The 12,626-nt window shown below is 41.9% G+C and overlaps 1 protein-coding gene across 1 annotated transcript; it reads left to right on the top strand.

Moving 5' to 3' along the window:
• The first annotated feature begins 1,793 nt into the window (after positions 1-1,793).
• Positions 1,794-12,328, top strand: PCARE (photoreceptor cilium actin regulator). The gene is made up of 2 exons (XM_015856922.3): positions 1,794-5,843; positions 9,818-12,328. Exons 1-2 carry the CDS (start codon positions 2,062-2,064, stop codon positions 9,945-9,947), a joined length of 3,912 nt encoding a protein of 1,303 aa, XP_015712408.2. The 5' UTR covers positions 1,794-2,061; the 3' UTR covers positions 9,948-12,328.
• The last annotated feature ends 298 nt before the right edge of the window (positions 12,329-12,626 follow it).

Below are 12,626 nucleotides of genomic sequence, written 5' to 3'. Positions count from 1 at the left end.
TTCTCCCCTAGTCTGTGTTCCTCAAACATAGTCCTGTGTTCACATGGGGCACCTGTAAAATGGCTCAAGTCAGCATGTTCACAGGTAACAACATAGACTCAGACCAACTATTTCCCTTTTGATTTTTGTTCTTTAAATTGTAGCACTGTAAGCCAAAGTATTACTGTGGTAACTACCAAGAATTAAATCAACATATAGCACTCATAAACAACAGATGGCAAATTCATCGCATTACTTGACTGTCAGAATTCTCTTCTACCACTGTTTTCACTTGCCACCTCTTTTGTTAAATTGTCACGAGGCAAAGCATTTTCTTTTGTATTTTCCATGTGGTAAAGCTTTTTGTTTTCCTGCTTTAAATACCTCAGACTTTCAACACAACATACATTTACTTAGTAACAAGAACGTCAATGACAAATGTAGTTTCATACGTGGTTGGAAACTTTGAGAGCTTCTCTCTCTCGCACAAGCTAATAAGTTTGACAGCTCATTAAGTAGTTGCACTACATAGAAATGCAGGCAACAGAATTAGGACAAAACACATGCCTTGTTCAAACATGTTTTCTATGACTCAGAATCTCTAAAAAAATAAATAAAACAGCAGAAGTAATATTAGTTAATATTAACTGTGGGGTAATAAATACATAACCATCATAAATCAGCCGCTCTGGATAAGCCACATGGTGGTGGGATGCAGAAGCATTTGGAGAATTAGCTACATGACTTGGAAGAAGCAGAGCCAAGAAATAATTACCTGATGTTTTCCACAAAAGCACTGAAGAAAATGGCTGTGCTATCACATGCATTAAGTGTAACTAATACATCCCAGAAGAACAACCTGAGAGAAAGCAATAGAGTTTTAAACATTTTCTTAGGAGTCACTGGCATGCTTTCTCCCTTGTAAAGCAAGTTTAGTTTGCTGCTCCTGTTGAAGAGAAGAAATGTGAATAACAAGGCTACAGAAAATAATTATTTTCTAGGAGAAAGGTTTGCTACAGCTCCAAGGAATGTGTCATGTAAGCAGCTCATTCGAGTCAGAAAATGTTATAGAGGCTTGGCAGCATAGAAAGATTTTGGGGAAGCAGATGAGATACCTGCAATCATACAGAAATTGCTGGAGAAGAAGCAGTTGGCTTCTCCCCAGAATTAGGTTTAGTCACTCTTGTCTGCAGTTTTTTTCTGACACTGAGGAAGTGATAACTTTGGTAGAAAAGCTACTCTTTGAAATTAAAAGATGAATCCATCGAACGTGAGTAATGAAGAGGCAAACAGGGACCTGGTGCTATTAACATCCTCACCTACATACTGCCTTTCAAAAGTAAATACTTGGACAGTATAGAGACATAGAACTTCAGGCATAACAAGTACTTCTAGCCCATTTGATTCTCCCTGTATTCTCCAGCTGCTGTATGCTCCATCAAGGTCATCTTTTTCTTGGTTAAGAAATATCTAGTTGTATTTGTGCACACATTCAAGTAGTTTCTCTTCAAAAAGGCTTCAAAATGCAGTTTCCTCCTTTGAATCACTACATTCAATTATGTGTTACAGTTTTGTAACAAGGAAAAGAAGGAGGGACAAGTACCAAGTCCTCCTGCCACCCAATATAGTGCAGAAAAAAAATTGCCTTTATAAATACAACATGGATGCTGACTGGCTGGTGCCTGCTTACCCTAATGAGCTTAAAGTCTTACTTGTAGTGGACATCTGTCAAGACAGAAGTGAGGCACGCAAGTCCTCTTAATCCATTAGCTCTAAATCCAGCAGAGCTTTCACACTCTTTTTTTTTTTTTTTTTTTTTCTTTTTTCTTTAAATCAAAGAAGAAAACCTGTGTGGAAACATAGAGTGGGACAATGCATGACTGCAAGACCAGATCCTGGGCAGTGAACACATGAGATTTCAAGGCAAACTACATCAAGAACCTCCAACAAAACTAAGTTTGTGATGGAAAACTCGTGAGAAAAAGGCCAGTCTGCAGTTCGGGATGAGACAGTGAGTTTGATTCTTTGTTGTATTTTCCATAATTATCTAGATTTTAAATCAAAAGTACAGCTGAAGAAAAGATGGGCTGCACACCATCTCACAGCGAGATTGTTAATACTCTTGCAAGAAGTGGCCTTAAGGCTTTGAATAAGCCCAAAGGTGTTTTGCGTATTGATCCAACAGATAAAGGAATCCCACTGCTAGTTAAAGGTTCATCTTGCTATAGTATTGATGAACTTCACCAATATGAGGTCCAGAGGAATGACTGCCTGACAGAAACCAAGGAGAAAACGTCTGAGTGGGATAAGAGTGATCATTTGCAGTTTTCTTCCAACTTTCATCCAAACGTCCCCATTTCCAGGGAAGACAAAATAATTGAGAGGACAGCCACAGAGGCTGAAGTTATATCCAAACTGATTGAATCTCAAAAACACATTGCTGAGGCTATTCAGATCAGGAAGCAAAGCTCCTGTGAATCAGAAGCATCAACGTTCATTTCGGATAATAAGAATGAAAGCAACGCAAAGCAAATCCTAAAGAAAGGGAAGAAGCCAAAGAATCATAAGACAGCAAAGCAAGGTCGACATAGCAAAACTAAAGAAAAGTCTATTTTGTCCCCTTGTGAGACAGAGAAAAAGGTAGATTTCCCAGAACTGCTTGTTAAAGCTCATCAGAGTGCATACGCTTACTTAAATCCGAACCTCTCCAAGTATGAAGCAATACTTCATATGGCTGATCAGGCTGCCCAAACTCAGCTCTTCCTACAACAGATGGTAAGTTTCCTCGTGCTTCGCTTTGATGAAATCAACCAGCTCTTGGAAGAAATTGCTATTGATGGAGAAAATCTTCTCAAAGATGTGGGGGGGAATCTGGCATGGCCATTAGAAAAAGGCGATTTGAAGGAGCACCCTGATCTTCTGCAACAGCTACTGCAATACACAATCAATAAAATGCAGTTACTGAACGGAACGCTGGCCTCTCTCACCTCTGATGCCCTGCAGGAGACATGCAACTACCTGCAAACTGCTGCAAGCAACTTGGAAGGAAAACTGAAAGCAAAGCAAATGTTTGATGAGCGCCTGCTTCAGACAGTAAGGCTGCTTGAAGCCTCAACCATGGGGAACTCTCAGTTCCATGGTGATGACAGGACACTCTGTTCTGAGGACAGTGGCATTTGTGTGGACAATGAATCCCTCAAAGACTTCAGTCCTTTCAGCCAACTTGGAGCACAGGCAAGCTTTGATTCCTCTGCACATGGCCTTCTGTCCCAAAAGCACACCAGAATGATGGAGCATATCCAAAGTGGGAGAAGGCCACTAGGCACAGCCACGTCTCATAACTATGCACTTGAAATGAATTTTAAAGATGTGGTTCATTCATCTGTTCAAAGTAGGGAAGGAACTTCTTGTCAGGGAGGAGTACTGGAAGGTATTTCCACAGTGGCACAATATGCAAGCTTGAGCAAAAGCCATTCCTGTAACTCCTTCCAGTCTGACTCTACTCAAGAACATGAACATTTCCAAGTTGGTGAATCAATAGATTTTCCTTCAGATGATGATGATGATGAAGGGAGCACCCTGGGGGAGGATGATGACAACACAAGTTTATCAGAAATGGGGAAGGATGCCCTGCCAAAGAGGCCTCAGTCTTCACCTGCAGTCACTGATAACACACACAGGCAGTCCATCAAAAGGACAGAAAATGCAGAAGCAGAGGAAATGATTCTGAAGATGAAAGATGCTATCAGTGAAAAAATCAAGTTTGTCCCAACTATGTCTAGGCGTAAAGAATGGATGGAGGACGAGAGTGGAACAGCCATCTTAACAGCAAGGCCCAGTACAGCAACAGGCAGACAGAAAACCTTTGGTAAACAACGACGATCCCGGTCAGAGGAGTCCCTCAGAAGCCAGGCAGAGGACCCAACCCTCCTAGAGCTTCAGAGAACTCAAAAGGAGCTCAGTAAAAGGCTAGAAACGTTTTATGGAAAGAAGGAAACAGATCACAACAAAGAGCCTTGGAAACTGAGAACAACACGTCACTTGCAGGATGAGCAAGTTACTTCTAGGTCTTCTAGCAAACTGAAAGCATGCCTCTCAAAAAATTTCAGCATCCTGCCTAACCAGGATAAAGTCCCTACGTACATAGTTGATCAAAATCCTGCCCATCAGCTGGAGGAAAAAAGAGACACAAAGCCTTTGAAAGCTACTGTGCCCACCCTGGAGACATCATCAGGGAATGAAGAAAACAAGCCTTCTGGAACACAAATGCTCAGTGGCAGCAGTTGTGCCCCCCGCCAGTCTGTCAAAAAGCTCATTGAAACATTCAGTCCTACTGATGAGCTTGGAAAAGCCACATCTTTAAGGTCTTTAGGACCAGTAAAATGCATCAGAAAATTTGGACTTCCAGTCATCCCATCCACTAATCCCATTCAGAGAGGCCTAGCACCTTTAAACGTTAAGCATCGCATTTCGCCAGTAGAAGGCACAAACCTTTCAAACAACAGTGGAGTTTGTTCTAACGTTCCAAATGCCTTTCCTCCTATAGCAGCTGCAGAATTAAGCAAGGACACAAAGGAAGAGACAGATGAAGACATTGAAAACTTGCCACCACCACCCCCTGAAATGCTAATGGACAGTAATTTTGACTCCTCTGAAAGGGAAGAAACTGCAAGAATTGAAGGAAGCTTGTCAGAAGATACCAAAAAGCCTGCCAAAACAGAACTCCAAGCTACTAAGAGAGCACAAGTCTCCCCAAAAATGAGGGCCTCCCTTCAATCCATTGACTTATTGCCAAGTAAAAATATAAGTGGCCCCAATGTGGCTGCTAACAAAGTCCTAAGGAACAGCGAACCAAGGGATGATAAACTGCAAATATATTCTCTGGAGTTGAACCCTACCAATGTGCACATCCCTAGCCAGGAAGAGATATTAGCAACCCAGAGAAAAGAGGCTGCAGATTTGTACAAGCAAACGCATAAAATTATTCCTCTTCAGAATCCCAGCGGTGTTTCAAAACAACACAGCAACAGCTCAGAGGGCATGGAAGCCAATTCACCCACAACTTCGGTGCCGTACCAGAAGCACAGCTCTCCTGACTCACTCAGGAGAAACGAAAAAGGCTCAGCGTTCTCCAGAAGGGTGTCCCCAGCGAGAACCCCTCCTTTTTCTCCGCCAACTGAGAAACGGCTTTTCAGCCCTCCAACACATCACAGACACTCTCTGCAAGCTTTTAGTAACCCACTGCCCAGCTCGCCCACCATCCAGAGGAAACCCAGCCCCCCAACCAGCCCCAGAGCACCCAGCCCCAGAGCACCCAGCCCTCCCTCACAGAAGAAGCTGCCCTCTCCACCAGCCCAGCGCAAACTGCTCAGCCCTCCTGCAGAGCATAAGCAGAGCTCATCAAGCCCACACCGGCCACCAGGCTCCCCAGCATCCCGCCGCGACACAGGCCCTGCTCCAGTTCCCATCACTTCATCCCCACCAACCTCCCCATCTTGCTCCTACAGAGGATCAAGAGCAGGTCTAGATGCTGGGGATGAGCCCCAGCCTTCCTCTTCCAGGAAGGGCAGCAATGTACATTCAATATTTTGCCCAGCCACCTCTTCCTTATTTGAAGCAAGACCTCCACCAGCACCCAGCAAACCCTCAGAGGATGTCACGAGTCAGCCTGAAGCTTCAAAACCCTCCCAAAAGAGCAGCCTGCTTTTTCAGCAGCTGGGAGCCCGAACCAGGAAGCTGTCCCTGAGTGCTGCCAGTCCTCAGCCATTTGTGAGGAGAAGTTTCTCAGACCGTCGTCCAGGGGTCCGGTTCTTCCTTCCAACTCCTGTGTCAGCTGCCAGTGAGCCTGCACTTAACCAAGCAAGGTAAGAAACTTTCTACATTTTTATCAGGAAAGCAGAAGTATTGTATTGTGTTGGCTCTATAAACTCCTGATGGGAATTTATTGTCATTAAGAGATTCCTCACTAAAGTATTCTGTTCCTATATGTGACAGATGGCTGGGGAAAGATAACATCATCTTGCCCCAGATTTACATAGAGTAAAGGGAATAGTTAACTTTGCACAGCTTGCTTAAGCCTTACACTGCAACCTGAGAAAGTTCAATGTAGGTTCCATGGTTTGAATTTCTCGTATTTGTCTGAGGACTAAGAACATCCACCTTCAATTCTTAAAAGCTATGGAATAGCCCTCAGCTAATAAACATCATTAAGTAACTGTGAGAAAATAGGCTGGCATGTCTTAACCAGCATCAACTTCTAAGCCATTAAACTGCTCAACAGAAATCTATGTTAAAATATTTCAGATCAACTGGCAAGAATAATGTGCAGATGAGAGGTAAAGAGCTGTGTGACTATAATTGTAGCTGAAACTTAGAGCTTGTTGAAGCTAGGCTTTCAGATCTAGGCACTAATGGTGGTTCCAAAGACCAAACTCAGTTTTCAAAGTGGAGAAATCACCCACAGCTGCCAGAAATTCATTGTTATCAAAGCATTAGTTACAAGAAATTCTATGTTTGCAACCACCAGTGGACATCTTTAAAATACTTGGGCTTGGCTTTACATTTTCTCTATCATTTAAAAACAAAAAGCTATAAAACACACTTGAGTATCTGGGAGTAGTTGAAGATCAGGGTAGCTGTCTGGAAGCACAAAGTGTTGTTATTCTCGTTTTGTAGCATCTTAGAATGTTTGAGTCCATTAAGGTTTAAGCTACACAAGAGGATTAAGACCCTTCCCAGACAGGCTTTCCTCACAAAAGGAATATTTTTACTCTAGTTGCTGAAGAGCTGAAATCACACAAATTGTCCCCATGAGCAGAGCTTGTAAGACCAGGCCCAACAGGAAATAAAACTGCACTTGTGAATGCACAACCATACCCTGCACTGACTGCAGAGACAATTAACTGCTCTGAAATCAAGTGTATAGGCATTCCCTTCCCAAAGACAGGACAAGAATCACACTCATACTAGAGGAATTGGCAAAACAAAATGAGCAGAAGCTGCTAAGGATCAGTTCTGCATTCTGGATTCTAATTTTGTGTTATATTCTGACATTTGAAGATCATCTGAAAGTTGTCTACATTGCTGTTGGGATTTCTGCTGTTATGTGTGGTGTGAAGCCAGCTTTGTCTACTCCAGTGCCCACTAGAATTAATTAATGTTTTTCCAAGGCAGCTTTGTGTCAAACACTGTAAGACAAAAGTCCTGGGAGTTTTATGGCTCAATTTTAAAAACACTCTATTATAAATCGTTAACTAATTTATGCTTCAGTGGCGTGTGTTATCTCTCTGTTGTTGTCTGTCACAGCACAGAGAGTAATATAAAGAAAAACCACTGTAAATAAAATCATCCCCCTTTCATGAAAAAATATGGTATCTAGTGTTATGATATACACCATTTCTAGTCATTTTAGAAGAAATATATCCTGAGCCAAATTCAGCTTATCACTTATACAAACAGAGATCAAACGTTGTCCTATTGAGTTAGCTCAAATTTATGTCATTGTAAACACGAGGGAAACTGAGCCCATTACCACAAGCACTGACTCAAGATTCAATATTCTGTCGTTTGCTTTCTTAGAGTTAACCTAGAATTGACTTTTACAGACCTTGCTTTGGCATAATACAGATATCACAGCAAATGTGCTGATGGGCAGAAAAGGGCTATTTTAGGAAGCAGCACATGGCAGAAGCTCCAAGAGCCCCTCACATCACTGCTGCCCATCTCCTCACTGAGCTCTGAGCAGCTGCCAAAGCTGTGAGCACCTCACACCATGTGCAGATGCTGATCCTTGCTGTTACAGCAGCTGCCATGCCAGAGGAAACACCACACTGATCTATCTTTCTCCTTCAGGTTTATTAGCCATACGAGGCTTTCTCTGCTTTGCAATTCACTCAGCTAACAGAGGAAGATTTTAAAACATCTCTGTCAAACAGATGTTATATTCCTAAAACTCTTAATTCTGGCAGTGTTTGCATCTGGTCTCACATTGCATGCCATTCCCACCCAACTCTCAGAGTCCTTTCCTTCTTTCCTTGCTCTCCCTCTCGTCTCTATGTATAACAGTGCCTCTGTGCATGTGAGTTTTTGTGTATGCTATGAGCAGCTTCAGGTTACAGGAGGGAGGGGAGTCAGGCAAGCCTGCAGTGGCATCATGCTTGTATATGTAAAGCAGTTTAAAAATTGGCAATGTAGCCATTTTCTCCCATACTTGTGCAGACTCTTGAATATATCACTCCGTTTTCCATGCCCAAGTAAAATATCCAATTTCTGGGAAAATACTAAATATAATCTGCCAGGAGCTTGTACAAACAACAGCTTTCAGTGAGCCATCAGGCAGCAGTATCCCCATTCTCACCTACTGCATTTTAGCAGCAGCAACAGAAGTGGCAGCAGCTTCCATTCAGCTGCATTGCCAGGCATTAGATATCACTGCTACACACAGATTTGCATCTGCCACATGCTTACTGCTCCTCTAGAAGGCAAACAGTGCTTCTTTCCCAAGTATGTCTGCCACCCATCTTATGCTGTAAGAAAAATCAGGACTTTACACATCACTAGCCTTAAAAGCTATAGCTTTTGTACTTGGTATTAGGGTACCTGGACCAGACTTTCAGTTTCAGATTTCAGGTTCTATGTTCAGCAACTACTAATTGAACAAATAAAGTAGAACATGCAGTTCCTGTTTGGACAGACTATGGATGGATTAAAGTGAGCTAAATTTGCCAGTTCCTATGCTTGGTTATTTGACAGTGATCAACAGTTATTGGTATATTATCAAGGCATAACATTTACAATTGTTCTGCTTATAGAAATCTGTTAACCCATATTACACAAAACTCAAATGCAATTAAAATAATATTTCATTAGACTGCTAATCTTCCAAGTGGTAGAGCAGAGATGGAAGAAATGCTATTGCCGTTATGATAATGTTCAAGAAGGTCTTGGCAAGGGACTTCGTTCATTGAATCAGGCCCAAAACAAGTAGTTGAGTGCAGCTTCTGCATCTGGGGGTCATCTGAACCTGGATTAGAGTTTTGTGACTGGAAATCTAGCACAAATCTCTTTCATCCAGCCCTTCAAATCTCTGAAGTCCTAGCAGATATGATAGGAAGGTAAGGCTGGTCTACAGTCAAAAATTAATTCAGTTTATCAGTTCATGTGCTTAAAATACAGTAATGATTTTGGATAACTCTGGGGTATTTCCTTATGTTTAGCTTAAACTCTTAATTAGTTAAAGCAAGATGGAACAAAGGCCTGCAGAGTGAGATATCCATCACCAGCTCTTTTGCTGTAGTCGCTCTTGATTCACAAAGCCTCTGTGCCTCTAGAGATTGCTTGTGTGACCTCAGGAACATCACTTGTGCTCTATGTCTCAGTTATCCTGTTTGTAATGGGGCAGATTTGTGCCATCAGAGCACATATCCTGTTGCCATGCTGGCATCCTCAGAAATCCCTATAACCGTGTAGATGTATAACAGAGCTAAGACCTTTTGTCCAGAAGAGTCTGAGTTTGGAAGAAAACTTCCCACTCAAATTAGTCTTCATCTGCAAGTGAATCTAAATTCATACTGATTCCCTGTTAAACATTTTAAACATTTGCTTCCCAAGGAAGTTTTGGAAGGGGAGAGAGAGTTACAGTGTGTTTGGCATCACAGAAGAGGGACTGTGAAGAAAAAAGCCTGTAGGGCACATATAGAAAGCGCGTACACAAAAGGAGACAGGCAGTTACCTAGTACTGTGCAGCATTTGTGCCTCATGGGTTAACATGGTCTGATAAGCGTTGTTTTGAAGAGTAACATTCATTAGCCTCTTAACTTAAGCATCTTTCCTTCTGCAGCATGGACGAGAGCCCTAGAAAAGCAGGCGACTCTTGGAGCAACCCTTCTGCCCCTGAAATCAAAGAGTCCAACAGATCTGCCTCCCACCCGGAGCTCTACGTCGTGGGCCAGGGGCTGCAGAGGGACTGACCGCAGAAGCACCCAGGAAGGCAGAGGCGTGAGCAAGGCCTGAGATCTGCAGGAGGGGAATATCCTTATCCAAGCCTCCAAAACACTGCTCCATTATTTTTGATCACAAGAAAACAATATGAAGGCATTGAACCCAAAACTCTCGACCTCCAGAGGAAATACCAGAGTGGTAACCTTCTCCTTCTGATTGCAATTCAAAGGTTTACTTTTAACAACAGAAATACTTTGCAGTTCTGAGGCAAACCGATTCAGTATTTTCATGCAGTAAATTCAGGCCCCTGGGCTTACTCAGCCCAGAGCAGAGGAGCTGAGGGGAGGCCTCATGGCACTTGCAGCTCCTCGCAGGGATCAGAGGGCAGCACTGAGCTCTACTGTCTGTGACAGCAAAAAGGCCCAAGCAGTTGTGAACCAATTGAGTTCTATTGCAAAATATAAATGGCTTCTGCAAAGTCACAACTTCACACTGGGTTAGTTATGAGGAAAAGGCCAAATGCAAGTTAAAGGAAAAAATAGCCCTTTTTTTTTCCCAAGGGATGTTAGGAATGCTATTTCCTCAAAAAGACTTTGATCTTCTAAAGCATCTTTGATTATCTTGTAATCTCATCATCTCTAGTTCTCAGGATACAAGGCTTAATCCTGATTAGAGTAGTTTTGTAACAGCCCAGTCAAACATCCTGAGGCACTTAAGGACATGTTAAAAGAAAAAAAGAGAGAATCTTCTTCTCTCAGAAAGAGGTTCATATTCTAGTTTACACAGTTCAAATGGATTTACTGTGATTTCTAGACATGTTCTTGCTAATGAAAACGCAAGGTACTGACAACTGGTTAATCATACTGTTACAACACCCACTAAAATACTTTCAGAACGTACTGGATTTTGCTCTAAGAACTAGTTTGTCATCAGACTTAAGATGCAACTTTGTAATTTACCCAACTTGACTAGGTTTTATATGTTACTTCAGTACAGAAAAAAAGGTCCAGAAAAGATACAACACATACAGAATTTACAGACATTCTACATACAGAATACAGAATCTACATACAGAATTTTTAACCCTTTCTGGTTACCTTCGTGACTGAGGAACTAAGGCTTACCTTAAGCTTTTCAAGGGACCCCCTTTGGTTACTGAACTCCTCTTGAGTTGTACTATAGTGCCTTCATCACGACCATCCATAAACTCAGTGCCATTTTATACCACACACACAAGAAAACCTTAATTGTAGTATTTAAGGTGAAGTATTGAACATAAAGAAATAACTCAGTACATCAGTGCTTTGGATCGTCAGGGGTTTGTGAGCTTGAGGTGACACAGTAGCCATACCCAGGGCATACAGGTAGGAGATGATAACAGATCCACATTGTAATCACTGGCAGATACATCATCCCCTATTAAATAGGGAAATCAACAAGAAGATACTGCAAAGGTCTTCAGCAGAGCAAACTCTGCAGGTCAGTTTTCGTCCTCATCAGAAGTTTTATCTACTCCCACTGCATTAAAATTACACATTTTGTATATATATTGGATTTGTCTATTCTGCTGTCATTAGCTGTCAGAACAGAAATAAACCAGAAACATAAGAGAAGAAATCTGGCACTTTGCATGCCAATATGTAGCTTTGAAGATGAGAATGCAAGAGTGGGGGCACAACTTCTGTTCAGTTACCATAATCATTTCACCCCTTCGTGGCTTAACACTGAAATTCCTCAGTATCCACAATGGATGGTAACTGAAATGTATATTTATGCCCTCCAAGCAGCAAATTCTTCTGTGGGGTAAGAGCTACAGCAGCACATAGAGAAACACTACAGCAACCAAGCTGAAAACCTGCTCACGCGTGCTGGCTGGATGTGAAATCAGCCAAGCCACCTTTCCCTGATTAAAATAATGCTCACCTGAAGACATGTCACACAAACCATCAACCCTGTATGGTATGTGTTCCAGTTTTGGCTAAGGTCATGTCCATCACAACCACAGTCCCACCTAAACACTGCAGCTGCTGAGGGATTCTAACATTGCCCTAAGGATGTTGCAGCAAACTGAGCATTATATTCAAGAAACAGAGCTTCTCCTGTGGTGATCTGTATCATGAACTCATGACTATGCATAGCTAAAAGATTTTCTTCAGTACAGGACCCTTGAAAATAAGGTGTTTAACTTCAGCTTATATTGCGAGCTGAGAGTAACTAGTACATAGAAAACAACAGAGGGATATAATGACTGATTGCTTTTTAATTGTTATTGTTTGTTTGTTGTTGCATTACAGATTTTTTGGATATCACTTCCATTTTTCCTGAATTCCATGTTTCTGAAATACGGTTGTTTTTAAGAACATGCTCAATTTCAAAATGTATTTTTTACTGATGTAAATTAAATCGGAGTTTTCTACACAGGTTCTGAGTTTGATCTCCCTTACATGCTGTCTGAAGTTAGCACAAATCTCAATGTTATGCTATCGATTCCTTACTCGGTGCACTAATGAGTGCCCTCTGCCTTAAAAAGTCCTTTTGCTTCATTCCTCCCCACCCAAGCACAAGTTTGTCTTGTTTTCACTGGTACACCAGATGAAACAGATTGCACTTTCATTCTGCAAATATGTATTTTTAGGACACCAACAGACTGGAACAGAGGTCAGCTGTGCTTCCACGTCCACTTCTCCTAATCTAAGCTTGAACTACCT

This window comes from Coturnix japonica, chromosome 3 (genome assembly GCF_054131305.1).
Source record: "Coturnix japonica strain WE chromosome 3, WE-NBRP24, whole genome shotgun sequence".
NCBI classification, from domain to species: domain Eukaryota; kingdom Metazoa; phylum Chordata; class Aves; order Galliformes; family Phasianidae; genus Coturnix; species Coturnix japonica.
This window is presented reverse-complemented; position numbering and strand designations above follow the sequence as displayed.